Here is a 20308-nt window from a genome sequence, read left to right on the forward strand (position 1 = left end):
ATTGGCCCAGCGTCGTCTGGGTCGTCATTGTAATTAAGAATTTGTTCTTAACTGACTTGCCTAGTTTAAATAAAGATTACACACACAAACCACACCACACTGACCAAAAAGTTATTTTGTTGGCATTTACATACAGTTGAAGTCAGAAGTTTACATACACCTTAGCCAAATACATGTAAACTCAGTTTTTCACAATTCCTGACATTTAATCCTGGTAAAAATTCCCTGTCTTAGAGAGAATGATTTATTTCAGATTTCATTTCTTTCACATCACATTCCCAGTGGGTCAGAAGTTTACATTTACTTAATTAGTATTTGGTAGCATTGCCTTTAAATTGTTTAACTTGGGTCAAACGTTTCAGGTAGCCTTCCACAAGCTTCCCACAATAAGTTGGGTGAATTTTGGCCCATTCCTCCTGACAGAGCTGGTGTAACTAAGTAAGGTTTGTAGGCCTCCTTGCTCGCACACGCTTTTTCAGTTCTGCCCACACATGTTCTATAGGATTGAGGTCTGGGCTTTGTGACGGCCACTCCAATACCTTGACTTTGTTGTCCTTAAGCCATTTTGCCACAACTTTGGAAGTATGCTTGGCGTCATTGTCCATTTGGAAGACCCATTTGTGACCAAGCTTTAACTTCCTGACTGATGTCTTGAGATGTTGCTTCAATATATCCAAATAATTTCCATCCTCATGATGCCATCTATTTTGTGAAGTGCACCTGACCCTCCTGCCGCAAAGCACCCCACAACATGATGCTGCCACCCCCGTGCTTCATGGTTGGCATGGTGTTCTTCGGCTTGCAAGCATCCTCCTTTTTCCTACAAACATAACGATGGTCATTATGGCCAAACAGTTCTATTTTTGTTTCATCAGACCAGAGGACATTTCTCCAAAAAGTACAATATTTTTTTATGGTGGTTTTGGAGCTCTTGCTTCTTCCTTGCTGAGCGGCCTTTCAGGTTATGTCGATATAAGACTTGTTTTATTGTGGATATAGATTATTTTGTACCTATTTCCTCCAGCATCTTCACAAGATATCAAGTAATCATAAAATATCAAGTAATCAGAAAACCAAGACAGCTAGTCCGGGAAAGATTTCAGGAAATATTCACAAGCATGTGTTTGCGGGAAAAATAAGCTGGCTGTTGTTCTGGGATTGATTTGCACTTTTCGCACCAAAGTTCGTTCATCTCTAGGAGACAGAGCGCGTCTCCTTCCTGAGCGGTATGACGTCTCCCTGGTCCCTTGGTGTTTATACCTGCATACTATTGTTTGTACAGATGAACGTGGTACCTTCAGGCATTTGGAAATTGCTCCCAAGGATGAACCAGACTTGTAGAGGTCTACAATTATTTTTTGAAGTCTTTTGGTCTGATTTCTTTTGATTTTTCCCATGATGTCAAGCAAAGAGGCACTGAGTTTGAAGGTAAGCCTTGAAGTACATCCACAGGTACACCTCCAATTGACTCAAATGATGTCAGGGCTTAAGAAGCTTCTAATAGGCTAATTGACATCATTTTCTGGAATTTTCCAAGCTGTTTAAAAGCACAGTCAACTTAGTGTATGTGAACTTCTGACCCATTGGAATTGTGATTCTGTGAATTGTAAGTGAAATAATCTTTTTCCAACAATTATTGGAAAAATGACTTGTGTCATGCACAAAGTAGATGTCCAAACCGACTTGCCAAAACTATAGTTTGTTAACAAGTAAATTGTGGAGTGGTTGAAAAACAAGTTTTAAGGACTCCAACCTAAGTGTATGTAAACTTCTGACCACAACTGTATGTCCCCATGACCTGTAAAACATAATCAAAACCTATTTCTTTCACTTACTTGCTGTGCTGTTTTGTTGTTAATTTGTTCAGTCTCAACCAGGATTTCATCATACACATCAAACAGTGAAGTTTCAGCTCTTTCTGTCCGTGGCCTCTCTTCCTTGGTGCACACTGTTACTGTGTCCGTTTCCCTCTTGTCCAGCTGTGTATTTAACATTTCACATAAACACTGTTTCTGGTCTGCATCGATGTAGCGGTCCTTGTACCTAGCATCGAGCATGGTGGACGACACAGTAAAGAGGCTCAGAGAGAATTCCACCGAATCGCTTGTTCGCCGCCTCGAGTACTTCAAAGTGTTTACTTTGAAATGGTACCAAGAATATGCATATCTTTGCTTCAGGGCCTGAGCTACTTGCGGTTCGATTTGGGTATGTCATTTGAGGTGAAAATTTGAAAAAAACGGTGAAGATCCTTTAAGACAAGGTCAGTTAATCCAGAAAATTTAGAATTTTGCAGGTTTATTCAAGTGTATTTGCAAAAACCATCAAACGCTATGATGAAACTGGCTCTCATGAGGACCGTGACAGGAAAGGAAAAGAGTAACCTCGGCTGCAGAGGATGAGTTCATTAGAGTTACAAGCCTCAGAAATTGCAGCCCAAATAAATGCTTCAGAGTTCATGTAACAGACGCTTCTCAACATCAACTGTTCAGAGGAGACTGCGTCAATCAGGCCTTCATGGTTGAATTGCTGCAAAGAAACAACTGCTAAAGAACACCAATAATAAGAAGAGACTTGCTTGTGCCAAGAAACACGAGCAATGGACATTAGACCAATGGAAATCTTTCCTTTTGATATTTTTGGTTCCATTCCCTGTGTCTTTGTGAGACGCAGAGTGCATGTGTGGTTCTCACCGTGAAGCATGGAGGAGGAGGTGAGGTGGTGCTTTGCTGGTGACACTGCCAGATTTTATTTAGAATTCAAGGCACACTTAACCAGCATGGCTACCACAGCATTCTGCAGCGATACGCCATCCCATCTGGTTTGCGCTTAGTGGGACTCTCATTTGATTTTCAACAGGACGGTGACCCAACACACCTCCAGGCTGTGTAAGGGCTATTTGACCAAGAGGGAGAGTGATGGAGTGCTGCATTAGATTACTTGGCCTCCACAATCACCCGATCTCAACCCAATTGAGATGGTTAGGGATGAGTTAAACTGCAGAGTGAAGGAAGAGCACCCAACAAGTACTCAGCATATGTGGGAACTCCTTCAAGACTGTTGGAAAAGCATTCCAGGTGATGCTGGTTGAGAGACTGCCAAGCGTGTGCAAAGCTGTCATCAAGGTAAAGGGTGGCTACTTTTAAGAATCTCAAATATAAGATACATTTTTATTTGTTGAACACTTCTTTGGTAACTACATGATTCCATATATGTTATTGGCTTCCTCTGCACTCCAGAGTATTTATTTATTTTCTCCTTTTTACGAGGGTCCCGTCCTGCTATCGTATTTTAGGGTTGTCTGTGAGGTAAAGGCCTGGTGGGCTGATGAAACCGAGGGCTGTGTAAATACTCTAACCCTTTAAAGTGAAGGGGCTTTCTGTTAGAAGCTGCTTTTAAGACGTACCTAGTGTTCCCCACACTGCTCCTTATTAATTACATATCTCTACCCGGCCGTCCGCGCGACTCGCAGACAGCTCAGCTTAGACAGCTCAGCTTAGACAGGTCCTCCACACAGATTGGCGTGTGAGATAGGGAGGGAATGAGAGTTTTTTTATCACATTAAGTAGATGTCAGTGCGGATGACAGTGTTGATCATGGTGCCTGTCAGTGTCATATTTAGTTTGCCAATTGAATGTAAAGAGCTGCCAGAGTTGGGGTGTGGGGAGAGGTATTTGGACATGGGAGTAATAGAAATACATCTATTTTAATGAAGGTGAGTAGCGGAAGGCTGTGGTGTGTGTGCATGTATGTCGTTGTGTGTTTGTCTGACGAGAAAGAGATTATAATTGAAACCAGAAAGGAGAGCAACGAGTGTATGTATGCATGTATATATGTATGTGTGTATTCTGTGTTCTGGCTCTGGTCTGTGGATGGATGGAGGGCTCCCGTGGGCCTGAGAGCTGTTCCAAGGACGATTGTAATCCAGTTCATCCAGCTTGTGCAACAGATCATTTCAGCACAGACGCCAAGAGAAGACCGGCCGGCCAGCCCATTGGTAAAAATGACTGCTTTCCACTCCAACTCCCCCTCTTTTCTGTCTCCTTCCCTCTCTCTGTCATTCCCTCTCACCTGTCTCTCTCTTCTTTTCTGTCTTTTCTATAACTGCTCTCTCGTCGTGTCTCTCTCACTCTCACATGTTGCACCCTCCCTCTATTCTCTCTTCTCTCACTCCCATCTTCCCTCTCTCTCTATCCCTCTCCTGTCAGCTCTCTACCCCCCCCCTCCCCCACATCTCTTTGGGACCCCTGACTTCCTCTTCCCCTCCCTCCTGCTGGTGTGTAATAATATATTTAACTTTACTGGACGTTCCCGGGAGGAATTCCTGGTGTTTGGTGAACCGGAGTCCCTTCAGTGTGATTTCAGACGCACTGGACAGCACTCATTAATCACCTCACCGTGACGGCAAACCATGCGGGTGAGGGCGTGTGCACGTCGATGTATCTTCATGTGTTCCTTTGCTTTTCTATATGTGTGCTTATGTGCGCGTGTCAGCCTCTCTCTCTCTGATTTCCCCTTCACCAGCAAACTAATCATATGTTGTCGGGAGAAAGTGATTGTTGGAATGCCTGCTATGAGACTGTGTGTGTTTGATGTGTTATTTCTCCCTCTGTTAGTTATTTCCTGGTCATGAGATATGACCTCTGGCATGCTGCTTCCTCTGGGGTTTGACTAGGCAGGGTATGTAGGAGTGAAACAAGTGTCTGAGGCTGTGTGGCCTATAGTGTTTCCCTCTGTCTGTGAAACCAACAGTGTTATTTGTCTACTTTATTTGGTAAAGAGTTTCTATGTAATGCACCTCACAAGAAACTGAATGAATTGTGTGTATGTATTGGGCCGAGGAGGAGAACTGCACTACAGTCTGTACTAAGGCGTTAAAGCGTTATACCTCATGTCCACCAGATGCATCAAACTCTTTGCGTTCCGGCGGGAACGTTGTTAATGGTGCTGTCCGCAACGCTACGTTGGGGATGCCGCACTAGGCTGCTGTGTGTTCTGGGTACAGCATGCGTTCAATATTTTCAACTCGTGCATTACTTTACCATGCCGTGGTACAAACAGAAGAACACACGCAGACTGCAGCTTGCTAGCTTTTAGCTAGTTGAACAGCAAAGCACATGTGCATCAAGTGTGGAAAATGCGGGCTAGACATCCGGCAAAACAAACACATATGCATCTGGTGGACATCAGGCATTATAGATAACAGAGCTGCAGTAGCTAGGCTGTATCAGTTGGGGCTACAGTCATTGCCTCATGCACCTTGCCCTGTAACAGTGATGTACAGTACCAGTGGTGTGACAAGAGGAACCTCCAAACTCTTGACCTGGGCCCCTCGCTCCTCGGCTCTGGGCCCCTGGCACCTGGGGGTCAGTTTGCGGGAAGAGGGCATGTCTCTTCTAACACAGGATTACCAGTAGAACCTGTCCTGGCTTCAGGGGCTCAGCCATGTCCACTGACAGGAAGGGGACGGGGAGGAAGGGAAGGGGGAGGAGGGCCGGATGTTCACTTGCACCTCCTGACCTGACTGACTGCTGAGCCTGACAGTGGAGGAGTAGTCAGTAGTCGTACATGTTTAACTCAAGCAGGTCTCTGTGCGTGTGCGAGCAGAGTAAGACCGTGCCCTGGGCACATCTCTTCAGTACATCCTCTCTGTTGGAGCAGACATGAGCACATAGTGACAGGGACTATCATAGGATAAGGCAGACTTGAGCCATAGTGGGATGAGAGGAGAGCGTTGTTGTCACTAGGGGGGGTCAGCAGGCTCGGCCTGGGGCAGTCTCTCCATCTCCACATTAACACTTCCATCCAGGGGTTTTCAGCACTGTGTGTGTGTCTGCCTGCCCTGCCCTACTAGCTAGACATCTGACTGGCACTTGAATGCTGAATGTTTTTTTTCCCACCGAGCCTCTCCATCTGTCTGTCTTTGTTCCCTGAAGTGTAAAAGCAGGTGTACAGGCTGTTTGATAGGCCTACAGTATGCAGCCTGGATGGTTCCGAGCTTGGCTGATATTTCAGTTCAGTGTTTCCCTTCAGCTTCTGCTAAGATGTTTTATCTACCAAACCCCAACAGATACAGACTACACTACAGTAATTCCTGGACTGTGACAACAGGGAAGCAATTTATTTCACAGCACTCAGTCTTGTTGGTGAATCTGTCAATGTTAAACCAACAAGGAATGAAAAAACAATTTCAAGCACCACATGGTTTATTCTGGCTATTTTCAATCGGCGATGTAGATATGTTATATATTTGAGGTATGTGTGAAATTGCACTCCTAATTTGTTATTACCCTCATATACAAGTCTGGTTATTACTTTATTTACTGTAGTTAGGGTTGCAAAGCTACCGGTAATTTACCAAAGTTACCGGAATACAGGTAATCTATGGCAATCTATGGTAATGTTGGTAAATTATACTTGAATGACTTAAACAAAAATATGTATTCAAATATAGTATACTTTTTTTTATATATGTGCCCATATTGTCCATGACTTTATATTGAATAGACCATATGGTTCAAGAGAAAATTGCATAATTAATGAAAAAAGCATCTTATCAACAATGGCATTATTTTCAATTAACTCTGCAACTCTTCCAACGATTTACTTTTTTCAAAACCACCACCAGTTTGGTGCCAATACATTTACAACAAAGACGTATTGACATAGTAAAAAATCTAATCAAAATGTTTTATTGTTACATAGGTGCAGAAATGTGTTTTACAGGGTCAACCATTGAATATTTTACATATGAGAATGACACACAGATGGCCAGAGATATAAAAAGTACCCAAAAGGGCTGCAGCTTCTCCACCTCCTTCCCTATCCTCTCCTCTATCGTTCTCTCCATGCTGTCCTCCATGTTCTTCCTCAGGAAGCCCAGCTGCCTGTCCATGTATTTCTCACAGATGTCTTGTGATCAGTTAAATTAAATCCTTGAAAGTTACAAAACTTCTGGTAGTTTACTGGTAAACTTTAAAAGTTTATAGTAATATACCCTCCTTTTTCAACCCTAACTGTGGTATTGTTATTACTGTGGTAGATGTCTCTCTGAAGAGCCCAGGAACTGTTTTGATGTTAGAGAGGAGGGAGGGCCTCTGCGCTCTCAACTCCTCAATCTATCAGGATTAGGTTTCTCTCTGCTGTTACCCACAGACCCCCATGTGTACCACTTACTCCAGTACCACTTACCCCAGTACCACCTACCCCAGTACCACCTACCCCAGTACCACCTACTCCAGTACCACCTACTCCAGTACCACCTACTCCAGTACCACTTACCCCAGTACCACCTACTCCAGTACCACCTACTCCAGTACCACTTACTCCAGTACCACTTACTCCAGTACCACTTACCCCAGTACCACTTACTCCAGTACCACTTACCCCAGTACCACTTACTCCAGTACCACTTACCCCAGTACCACCTACCCCAGTACCACTTACTCCAGTACCACTTACTCCAGTACCACTTACTCCAGTACCACTTACCCTAGTACCACCTACTCCAGTACCACCTACTCCAGTACCACCTACTCCAGTACCACCTACTCCAGTACCACCTACTCCAGTACCACTTACTCCAGTACCACTTACTCCAGTACTGTACACTCATTATCATCGCTCTTTCTCTTCTTCTCACACAGATTCCCACTTTACCCTCGAGGAGAGCGTTTTCAGTTTGAGTACGGAGTCTACCTGATCAACAAGAACATCGCCCAGGTAATGTTGACACAAAATATATTTAATATATGTCATTTAGCAGACATTTGTATCCAATGCGACTTAGTCATGCGTGTATACATTTTACCCGGGTGTTAAGTGCCATGCTCTACCAACTGAGCTACAAAGCACCAGCATGTGTCAGGCCAACTCAGAAGTTCAGATGGTCTGAGGGTGTTAAGTCACTGAAAGGTTTCTGTGTGGGGAACAGACAGTGTTTGCATTGGTCTGTTGGTTTTTACACATGTTTTGGATCAATCAAGTCATGTCCATTTGGACTGGAGCCTTGTTACTGTGTTCCTCTGATCCCGTTGTTTTGAAAGACCTGCAAACTCATAATACATATGGAGAAACTAGGATGCATGAAAACAGACTGGACTAGAGGGAGGCCCCAGTGTACATACTGACCCTCTGTATGTAATGGCTCAGGATACTGTGAGGGAGAAGGGCACGCACGCACGCACGCACGCACACACGCACACACACACACACACACACACACACACACACACACACACACGGGTCAAACTCGATTAAAATGGGTCTAATTTGTTGACCTGTGTGAGTCCCCCCTCTCCACCCCCCTCCCTCCTTTAATCATTGAGCACCAAATATAACAATTTGCATTCCATTATGAGAATGTGGAATGGGATCTCTCCAGTGTATTAAGCAGGGCAATTAACTGCAACAGGTGGCTGGGTTCAAATGACTGCACTTTGGGAGGTTTGGACTCTGACGCACTGCCGCTGCCGCAACCTGTTAGCTAGCTGCTATCCAAACTGCTGCCATCCTCCATCCGCCTTGGTCCAACAACGAGAGAGAGATGGGGGGGACAAACTACCCACTGCAAATTCAAATAAGCTTGGACTGAAAACCCAAGGAGGTCTAGGGTGCATGTTATGATTTGCATGAAAGAGCAGAACCATTATTTGTTCTGTACGGTATGTATGGAGACCCAGAAAATGTTACATGTTTCAAAATGATCGTGTTCTGTTCTTTATGCAACCGAACTGAAATCGAGAATGCTTTTTCCCCCAGTTTGTTTCATGTACTGTTATGATTGTAATGATCTATAAGGGGTTCAGATAAGTAACATTTCCATGGGGTTCTTAGAATTATAGACCAGTGACCGTTTTACTGTGGTGTGAGTTGCTCCAACATCAGATCTGATTTTCTTTCCCTCACTTTTGCCTGTCCGCTCTGCCAGGTTTAGAGGTGAAATACTATCCTGGAAGAAGTGTTGATGATGGTGTCATTTGATTGACTTTACAGTACTGTAGTAACTGTCAAGTAGAAAGGGATATGAGTGTCTGTGTGCATGTCTGTGTGGGTCGAGAGCCTGATAATTCTCATCTCAGACATGGACGTGGATCAACCTCTTAAATCCCCCATGCAGTCTTTACATTTTGTTTTTGTTTTGTTTTATCATCACCGTATGTCTAATAAATCACTGTGTGTGTTTATTTCATGAAAATAACTTCTTTCCCTGGACGGCTGGTAGAGCATTGCGCCAGTAACCAAAAAGGTGTCGGCTCAAGTATGCGAACCAGCAAGGTGAAACATTTGTCTCTGGACCCTGGCCGTGACCCTACTCCCCGCGGGTATCTCAGGAGCAGTTGGGATATGCAAGAAACACATTTCCATTAAACATTTGTGTGTAACTGGACTAATATAAGCACCCCCAAAGTTATTATGAGCCTCCTTTTGCCATTGCAATTCTCAGTCTGATCAAGTGGGTGTGTAGATACAAATTTAGATATATTTACATACACTACATGACCAAAATATGTGGACACCTGCTCATCGATCATGGGCATTAATATGGAGTTAGTCCCCCCCCCTTGCTGCTATAACAGCTTCCACTCTTCTGGGAAGGCTTTCCAGTAGATGTTGGAACATTGTGCTGCAGGGACTTGCTTCCATTCAGCCACAAGCAATCGTGAGGTCGGGCACTGATGTTGGGCGATTAGGCCAGGCTCTCCGTCTGCGTTCCAATTCATCCCAAAGGTGTTGGATTGGGTTGAGGTCAGGGCTCTGTGCAGGCCAGTCAAGTTTTTCCACACTGATCTCAGCAAACCATTTCTGTTTAGACCTCGCTTTGTGCACAGGGGGGCATTGTCATGCTGAAACAGGAAAGTGCCTTTCCCAAATTGTTGCCACAAAGTTGGAAGCACAGAATTGTCAAGATTTTCTTTCACTGGAACTAACGGGCCTGGCTGAACCATGAAAAACAGCCCTAGACCATTATTCCTCCTCCACCAAACTTTACAGTTGGCACTATGCATTGGGGCATGTAGCGTTCTCCTGGCATCCGCCAAACCCAGATTTGTCTATCGGATTGTCAGATGGTGAAGCGTGATTCATCACTCCAGAGAATGTGTTTCCAATGTGTTTCCAAAGATTTACACCACTCCATGAGACGCATGGCATTGCTCATGGTCATCTTAGGCTGTTGCGGAGCTGCTCGGTCATGGAAATCCATTTCATGAAGCTCCCGAAGAACAGTTATTGTGCTGACGTTGCTTCCAGAGGCAGTTTGGAACTCTGTAGTGAGTGGTGCAAATGAGGACAGGCAATTTTTATGCGCTTTAGCACTTGGAGGTCTGGTTCTGTGAGCATGTGTGGCCTACCACTTCGCTGCTGAGCCGTTGTTGCTCCTAGACGTTTCCACTTCACAATAACAGCACTTACAGTTGACCGGGACAGATCGAGCAGGGCAGAAATTTTACAAACTGACTTGTTGGAAAAGTGGCATCCTATGACGGTGCCACGTTGAAAGTAACTGAGCTCTTCAGTAAGACCATTCTAATGCCGGTGTTTGTCTATGGAGATTGCATGGCTTTGTGCTCGATTTTATACACCTGTCAGCAACGTGTGGCTGAAATAGCCGAATCCACTAATTTGAAGGGTGGGTCAACATACATTTGTATATAAAGTGTATATTTACATTTGGCGGATAAGATTGTCTAGACTCTAGAGCCTACCCCGCTTCAAAGTAGTAGGATACATATGCAAATAAAACATGAGTGGTCATTGGTCAGAATAATCAGATAATGATGTCATGCTGTGGGCCAAAATCTCCATCCCACCTGATCAGGCAGATATTCAAGGTGTTTTTTTCACTCCAAAAAGCTTATCATAATTATCATATTTTTTGCCTCATCAGTGTTATTTCGACCTCATAGTGTGGAAACAGAAAATCATGTTTTTGACTGAACTGCCCCTTTAAAAACCTGGCAAGTAGGCTCAAACAGCAATATATAGAGTCCCAGTCTTTACCAAACGTTACATTTGTGGGACCCCACCCTACCCCCTGGAATAGCGTTTGGCATGTGACTGTGTGTCGGTAAAAAATCAAATCCTCAGGTTGACTTGCGGTGAATCCATCCGGAAAATCTCGCTCTCGTCATTGTGCAAGACAGTCAACATTCTGTGTCTGTGTCACTGAATGCTTTGAAGGTGAGCTCATGAGTTTTTGTCAGTCTAGCATCTTATACATTCCATGTGTGACTGGGGGGATATATCCATGTTGAGAATGATTTACTGGGCCGACTCAAAATCAACCTATGTGCACCGCATGGATCAGCTCCCTACAGCTGACAATGGTTGTGAAACGTTGTTGCAGAGCAGCGCAAGTGGTAAACATTTCATAGTAGATGTAGCGGAACCCACCACAAAGACAGCTCCCCCGCCATCTATGGGGAATTGCTGTACCTCGCATGAAACTGTGCATTCCTGTGTCTGATCACTGGGTTCCGCCGCCATCACATGTGTTCCAGTAGTTTGGGGGGAATGCATGAAGCGACCGACGCAACACTGTCACGGTTCATTTCCTCCTTTTTACAGTCGATACGGGTTTTCCACAACTCTGGCCGTTTCAGACCACTTTATCTGGGAGACCTGGATTGCGTCCCAGTGATGTTTGAGTAGAGACTACGGTATGGTCCTTATTAATACTCTAAAGGCTTTATTAGGAAATGGCTGCCTCTATGACCCCCCCTCTCCCCCATACCGTATTAGAAACACTGAGCCTGGGTTTTCCACTCACTAGTGTAATTGACCAATAGAGCCACAGCGCTTTGCTTCACGGCCAGGTTGTTATTATTGTGTTTGTGTTTTGTTCTTTCTTTAGTGATTTTTATGCGATCCTTAGGTTGTGCCCGGCTGGAGCTGGGCTGCCACGGTATCTTGCTGCTGACACAAAGCAGGGCTCTGGCTACAGGGTGAAGTACACATTCATACTGGACCAGTGGTGGATGGAAGACATTATGCAGGTAACTGTCGACATAAAGGAAACAACAACATTGTCTTCAAAACTTGGACAGAACCCCATTTCCACTCCATTTTCCTTCCTTGTGAACTCTGCAAACAACATGTTTCAACACAAACGACACCCAAATGGATTGTAGGATTGGAGTGGAGACATTTCCAAGTTCGATAACATGCATCTTTGCACTCTGCTCCCCAGTTGCACTTCTGTAACTCGATTTTAAGCATTGCCACCCTCTGCTGGGTCGTATTCAAACGGATGCATCCGGTTTTCAGAGGAAAAGGAAAGAGCCTGTGACGCGACTTCCGCTTTTGGAAGTTAACAAGGCAACTCCTCCACATTTACTGGATTGGTTCAACAGTGCAGAAGAGAACCTTCCCCGATAGGATTTTTTTCTCTCATCAGGACCAGAAAGAAAGAAACGCTGCTCAGGTGTTTCTTTTACTCCGATGTTACGTTAAAGCTTTGCTAATGCCTTGTGCTTCTCACGGAGAGGCCTGTCCTATTCTAGCCCCTTGGAATGAGTGCACTACGTGGTGAAGTGTGGTCTGGCTGCTCCATCCCTCCAGTTCAGGAGGCCACAGGTGAGGGTTTGTAACAGGGGCTGAAAGTCTCTGCAGGGGGCAGAAGAACTGAAGCCGCCAATCCTGCGTTGTAGCCAAGTTAGTGAGACTGGCTCTCAGGGATAGTGAACGTATGCTCTGGAGCTGAAGCACTTGCTCTCTCTCGCTCTCTTTTAGATCTCCTTTATCCGTATGCTCATTGTGAAACAGGCACGTGAGCTGGATTAAATTGCAATAGACGCTAGATGTAGTTTTGAAGGGTGGAGGGGAGGTGGGGGAAGGGTTGGGGTGCACAACAATTAGCAGTAGTGGAAAAAGTACCCAATTGTTATACTTGAGTAGCAGCAAAGATACCTTGATAGAAAATTACTAAAGTAAAAGTGAATGTCGCCCAATAAAATACGACTTGAGTTAAAAAAGTGTACAATTATTTTGTTTTAAATATATTTAAGTATCAAAAGTAAATGTAATTGATCAAATCTACTTAAGTTTCAAAAGTAAAAGTATAAATCATTTAAAATGCCTGATATTACGCAAACCAGACAGCACAATTTTTTATTTGTTTTATTTATGGATAGCCAGGGGCACACTAATTTACAAACAAATAATTTGTGTTGAGTTATTCTGCCAGATTAGAGGCTGTAGGGATGACCAGGGATGTTCTTTTGATAAGTGTGTGATTTGGACCATTTTCCTGTCCTGCTCAGCGTTCAAAATGTAACGAGCACTTTTGGGTGTCAGGGAAAATGTAAAAAGTACATTATTTTCTTTAGGAATGTACTGGAGTAAAAGTTGTCAAAAATATAAATACAGATACCCCAAAAAACTACTTTAGTACTTTAAAGTATTTTTACTTAAGTATTTTACACCATTGACAATTAGCTCTGAATCGCTAAGCCAGGGGTATCGTATTTGCCTGGTTTGGGAGCAGGAAGCTCAGTGTTGCACAGTTATTAAAGCAGGACCGACCCAGGGCTGTCTAACTGAGGGAGGGGGAAGCAGAAGGCATGGGCACACCACCATGCCTAGCTCCGAGGCCCACAGGGATAAACCTGCCACTCGCTCGGGTCTGTCAACCTTCAAACCCCAGGGCCCTGGCTGAGCGCAACCACATTACCCACAATGCACCCCTGGCGTTGACTCTGGCCATGCTGGTGGTCTGGAGCATACGTCAGAATAATGCACAGGCCATTTAGAGAGAGTGTGGCAACTGTGGCTCCATAAAACCAAGCTATGACTCATGGGGGAGCCACTATGTTTAGTGGTTAGTGGAAGTGCCTGGCTGGGCTGCCAGCATACTGCGTATGGAACAGGAGCAGGAGCTGGGACATAGCTAGCTATTATTGGTGGAGCTGGGCCTTAGGCGTGCTCTTATTGTTGGAGTCTATCAGTTTGAGAGGCAGTACGTGTTCTTGCCTGATTGGCAAGAACACCGAATGGTAATGAATGATAATGATGATAATAATGGAGGTAGTTGTTATTGGTGGAGCCCATCGGTTAGAAAAGGAGGCAGAAGATGTTCTAGCTTAGCTAGCAGGATTTCGGATTGGAGAGTGATCTTAAGCAATGAATGAGGATTATGAGAATGATGTGGAGATGCCGTGAGCTAATTTTGGTTGTTTATTTGTTTACGTGTCCTAGCCATCCATTTGTATAGTATGCACTAGTGTTACAACTGTCCCTTTCCCTTCCTCTCACCCCCTCTCTCTCCACCCTCCTCTTTCCGGCATCTTCTACACCCTCTATGTATTGGCCATTGAGTTTTGAAGGAGCAGTCCTCCATAGGAATGAATGGAATTCTACAGTGTTTCAATTACAAAATTACATATACAGTATTTACGTAGTTTTGTTGTAGTGGGGAGAGTAAAATTAGTCATCTCAAAATGTAAAGATAAAGTTTTTATTTTATTTTTATGTTTCGCTTAGAATATCATTTAAGTATGCATTAAGGTCTCTGTAAATGTGGCAAAAATGAATGTAGACATTAATAAATGCATTTCTATAGCTTCTAAAATATTTTTGTACAATGATGGGGGTGTGCCAAGATGGAGGCACGGTGGCTTTAACATAGCGTATATCAATGATTTATATACACACTCATTTACTGATAGGGGGTATTAGTCATTTAGTGTATATATAAATCATTGATAGAAACCATATGAGCCTGACTCAGGTTAGCGTGCTAAAGAGGTAGAACACTACCCAGCCCCCGTCTTCCATATCGCCTTCAGTCTCTTTGGAACCCAGCCTGACCTGAATAGCATGTGCACTGCCTGGGCACAGTGCAAGTCAGAATGTTCACAACGCCTCCATGAAAATGATCACCATATTATTACCTTAATTCATTTGTCTGTTATTTTCTTTAATACGGACAGTTCTCAGCCAGACCTACAATGGGGTTTTGTGACCAGAATAAGCTGGCAATGATTTATCACAGAAATGAAGAGGACAGAACAGGATGGGTTACATTTTTTGCACATTTTGTCACTGTTTCCATGGACTCATGTTGGCATTTACCTAAACAGTTGTGTGTTTACCCATGGTCAGTCATCGTTCAACCCACAGGGCTCCAGAATAACTCCCTGTAAACCACACTGTGTCATGTACTGTTTCATAGGCCTGTATAATGTCCTGGCTCAGACTGTAATATGTAATGTTCTGTAATGGTAAATTGGACATCCTCCACCAATTTACTGAATGACATGGTGCTCCCTCACTTCCTTTCAATGTAATTAATCACTATATAGAACTGGAACTATAACCCTCCACTTCCACACTCTGGCCCCAGAGCTGTTCCCGTGCCTTCACCACTTTCATCTTATTTGAGTTCCTTCTGTAGGGGAAAGATCAACACAATATTGAATGAATGAATGAGCTGCCTGTGATAACCATCATGGTGTTAGGTCATTTCCAGACAAAAATCCCAGGTTTAAGGATCCTGTTTACTCTTGTTTTAAATAGAAATCCTTGATCAGACGATGGGCCCAGCCCTCCTTGCCGAATCCCAACCTCTCCCAGGTCTGACAAAGATCTCCCATTCATTATTGAAACTAACAGTGTCCTTGAACTGAAGGCAACGCATTGAGCAGAAAAGGGCTGACTGGCCATAGATGGTACTGCTATGTTTACCCTTGAATTTAATTAAGATGAGGCAGGTAAATATGAGAGCGAGGAGCATTGGTTCCCCTGAGCCATTCTCAGCTCAACCTTTCAGTGGAGGGGAGTAGATTTAGGAGGAACTATTCCAGGTGTCCCCTAGAAAACCTCTCTCCCTGACAGTCCGTTCTGTCAGTGAAGGCTTGTGGTCAGTGACTCAACCCCACAGCATGGTCCGGTCAGAGAGCACTCTTGAAAAAGCCATGTGATCACGTCACTCTGCACTCCGCATCGTCCCCTCTAAAACAACCAGTCTCCTTATTTTGTCCCGCCTGGCCCCCCCTGCAAAACCTCATCTCAGTAAACAGGCTTCTGTGTCCTCCCAAACCCTAAAGGCTAATATGGATAATGTGGAGCTTCAAGTGCAGACAGACAGACAGACACAACAACATTCATTTTCCATTTTACAGGGATTGACATGGTAAACCTGTGGCATAATGGACAGGACAGACACGCCCAGAGATATAGCCTCTGACTGTACTGTACTTTACTTTGCATTCCACCCTCTACCTCCTTATGTGGAGGGAGGGAGGGAGTGAGGGAACAAGTAGAGTTCTCTTTGAGACCGCAGGACAGGTCATGAATTTGTGTCTGGTTTTGTTTTAGCCCGGTGGTGAAGAATAGCAGCGAGCCTCAAAGCAAAGTGCCTGCATGCGGAAGAATAGATGGCTGGGTAATTGTCCCTTTACAGTACATCTAATAAGAGGCCCATTCCGCACCCCTGCCTCTGACAATGTGATTTATATTGTAATGCCATTAAGGTGCCACTTTAAAGTCGATCTCTAATGTCTCAGACTGTAAAAGGCACTTCATTAGCCGACTTGATTTGTCACATTTCAAGCAAGAAATTGTTTTTGGCAGAGTGTAAGTGGGTTAAGTAAACGGTTAGGGGAGAGAGGAGTGATACTGCTGGATTGAGAGATTGTTAACAGTCTAGGAATAACAGGACCAGAGAGGGAGACAGCTCTGACAGCTGTCTAACCTTCTCTCACATGATTTATGAGCCAGAGAGAGAGGGGGAACTCACCAGACCTGGGTTAAAATAGGATTTGGGTTCTTTCAAACATGTTCAGCATTTGATTGAGCCTGCCTGAAATCCCTAGACGGGTGGGATTTACACTTTTGGGACTGTTCCATTGGTTTCATTATGCTTGGCAAGCTTAATCAATTACAGGTAGAGTATTTGAAAGAAAACGGATACTATTTGAAACCAGAGTCACTCTGTTCTCAAAGAGCCCAGTCAGAGATTACATCTATCCGTGTGTCACAGACTCCAGTACCTCAGAGTGCTCTGGACATGCCAAGCCTTGTACAGTATGTTGTACTCTTTTAAGTGTGTAAGTGCATGACTGTCCATGTTTTAGGAAATGTGCTCTTACTGTACTGTATGGGCAGACATAGAACTGTGGTGAGCTTGTAATGGAGTGGATAGCTGCTGTTCTTGCTTGCAGTCATACCTCGTACTGTATCTCCTTTATAATCCCTCCAACACTGTAAGGATGGTATCTTTCCTGCTGTATGTTATACCGCAGCAGCAACACACTGTATATATCACATAGTTCTGTTTTCTCTATATGAACCAGCCACCCATGGAGCTGGAAGAAATCAGGCACTTGCAGCAGGTCTTCGTATCACACCGCTTCAGTATTTCATAGTTTAAATAAATGAATAACGTTTTCTTTCCTCAGTGAGTATAGTGATGAATGTGTCCAGGCATGGGGGGAAGGGGGACAGGAACAACCAGGGTCTCCCCCAGCTTCCCTCCCTCCCAGAGTTTAGTTTACTGTTCTCTGGCCAAGTATGAGGAGCAGGAGATGTTTAGAGAGGAGGAGAGGGGAGGCCTGAGTGGCTGGCTGCCCGTTTGCTCCAAGAGGAAGGGAAATCATGATGCTCTGGTCTGGATGAGCCTGGAGGTGGAAAAACCTGCTTCCAGAAAGAAGCAGCAAGTAGCTCTGGCCTCTCAGGGCTGTGGGATGGTTCTCACTGGGCCTCTGCAGCAGCAGTCTAGGGCCTGGGTTCAAATAGTATTGGACATTTTTCACATACTTTATCTGTGCCTTATTGAACTTGTCTGGTGCAATGGAAAAGATGGAGTAGCCACAAAAGTGCAAACCCCACCCATTTGTCACTCCAGTGAATGCACAGAATATTTGAAATATTTAAAATACTTTTTTAACCCAGGCTGTGTTGGAGCTAAATGCAGTGCAAAAACACACACCTCTCTCCCAGGGCTTTTCATAGCCTCTCATTGTGTGGTCTAGTCCCGTTTTCCATCACAAACATTGTTGCTAGCTTCGGTCGGTACAAATCCAGAGCCACTTATTGGGTAGACTGGTTCTGTCTGTGGTAGAAACTTTTACGACCGGCACCAGAAGCACCTGTTTCCCTTAACTCCCTAAAAACATACATTTTAAATATTGGATTATAAATGTCACCCAGTGCAGAAATGAGCGGTGTATGGGTGGTAGTGTGCCCAATATTACCGTCTTAAGGGTTATCTCTCTTCCCTGATATGGTGTTACATCAATTCACTTCATCATTTAAGGGAGTAGTGGCCCTCAAAGCTGACACAGGTTGCCCATACCACCTTTTATTTTTGGTTTGCTTTTAGTGTGTGATTGTTCGTCCGTCCAGCTGAGGCGGGGTAGGACCAGTCAGTCGTCTCTGTTTGCATGACAGCCAGGTCCAGACCCAGCACTATTATTTAACTGGGACTGCAGTTATTGTGCCTTCAGAAAGTATTCACACCCCTTGACTTTTTCCACATTTTGTTGTGTTACCGTCTGAATTTAAAATGGATTACATTTAAGATTTTGTGTCACTGGCCTACACACAATACCCAATTATGTCAAAGCTGAATTATGTTTTTTGAAATGTTTGCAAATTAATAAAAAATGAAAATCTGAAATGTCTTTAGTGAATAAGTATTCAACCCCTTTGTTAATGCAAGTCTAACTAAGTTCAGGAGTAAAAATGTGCTTAATAAGTCACATAATAAGTTGCACGGACTCATTCTGTGTGCAATTATAGTGTTTATCATGATTTTTGAATGACTAACTCATCTCTGTACCCCACACATACAACTATCTGTAAGGTCCCTCAGTTGAGCAGTGTATTTCAAACACCGATTCAACCACAAAGGAAGTTTTCCAATGCCTCGCAAAGAAGGGCACTAAAACATGCATCCTATTTGCAGTAAGGCACTAAAGTAAAACTGCACAAAATGTGGTGAAGAAATTAACTTTGTCCTGAATACACAGCGTTAAGTTTTGGGCCAATCCAACAAAACACATCACTGAGTACCACTCTTCATATTTTCAAGCATGGAGGTGGCTGCATCATGTTATGGGTATGCTTGTGATTGGCAAGGACTATACATAAACATAATAGAGCTAAGCACAGGCAAATTCTTAGAGGAAAATCTGGTTGTCTGCTTCTCAACAGACACTGGAGACACATTGACATTTCAGCAGGACAATAACCCAAGGCCAAATATACACTGGAATTGTTTACCAAGACAACATTGAATGTTCCTGAGTGGCCTAGTTACAGTTTTGAATAAAATTGGCGTTAAAATCTACAGCAAGACTAGAAAATGTCTGTCTAGCAATGAATAACTTGACAAAGCTGGAAGAATTAAAGAAAATATTGTGCAAATATTGTACATTCCAGATGTGCAAAGCTCTTAGAGACTTACCCAGAAAGACTTGCAGCTATAATGGCTGCCAAATGTGATTCTAACATGTATTGACTCAGGTGTGAATACTTGTGTATATTAGATATTTCTGTATTTCATTTTCAATACATTTGTTAAAATTCAAAGGCATGTTTTCAGTTTGGGGTATTGTGTGTAGATGGGTGAGAATATATTTTTTTAAATTCAGACTGTAATACAACCGAATGCAGAATAAGTCAAGGGGTATGAATACTTTCTGAAGGCACTGTATACATATGTGGTTTCCAATTTAGAGCCTGTGAGGGGAGCGTGGGCCGTCAGCACGCTGTGATTATGCCTGGGCTGCCAGGTTTTTACAGGGATTCCTCTGGACAGCCTCCTATGGCTTTATGAAACACTTCAATTCCTCTTATTGAATTTCCACTGTTTGAGGTCAGTAGCTCAGGATCTGCCTATCACCGCAAAGAGGTGCCAGAGCAGCCCACTACACTTAATATATGGGTGGAAGAAGGCCTAATCCTGCTTACTCTTTCCCCATAGAAACTCTCTCTCTCGCTCGCGCTCTCTCGCGCTCTCGCTCTCTCTTTCTGTGTGTGTGTGCTATTTGTTGTCTTTGCAAGGGAGACAGAAACTCAATTGTTGCAAACTGGAAGTTAAAGACATAGATGAGGACAAACGGATCAGTGGGGAGAGTTGGTTCCTAGTCAAGATCTACTTTTCTTGCCAATTGGAATTCCTACATCTATTCACAATTGGCCTGAAAATGTGTCATAATCTGATGACACTGTTACAGTACGATGGTCCTTCTGTAGCTCAGTTGGTAGAGCATGGCGCTTGTAACGCCAGGGTAGTGGGTTCGATCCCCGGGACCACCCATACGTAGAATGTATGCACACATGACTGTAAGTCGCTATGGATAAAAGC

At 43.9% G+C, this 20308-nt stretch overlaps 1 protein-coding gene across 1 annotated transcript in view; it reads left to right on the plus strand.

Annotated features, from left to right (window-relative positions):
- LOC123999603 (UV radiation resistance-associated gene protein-like) overlaps positions 1-20308 on the plus strand; it is a 145527-nt gene that overhangs the window by 83194 nt on the left and 42025 nt on the right. Inside the window, exon 13 of the mRNA XM_046305522.1 lies at positions 7644-7719. Within this exon, the coding sequence (XP_046161478.1) occupies positions 7644-7719 (76 nt within the window). The remainder of the gene's footprint in view (positions 1-7643; positions 7720-20308) is intronic.

Source organism: Oncorhynchus gorbuscha, linkage group LG16 (assembly GCF_021184085.1).
Source record: "Oncorhynchus gorbuscha isolate QuinsamMale2020 ecotype Even-year linkage group LG16, OgorEven_v1.0, whole genome shotgun sequence".
Lineage (NCBI taxonomy): Eukaryota > Metazoa > Chordata > Actinopteri > Salmoniformes > Salmonidae > Oncorhynchus > Oncorhynchus gorbuscha.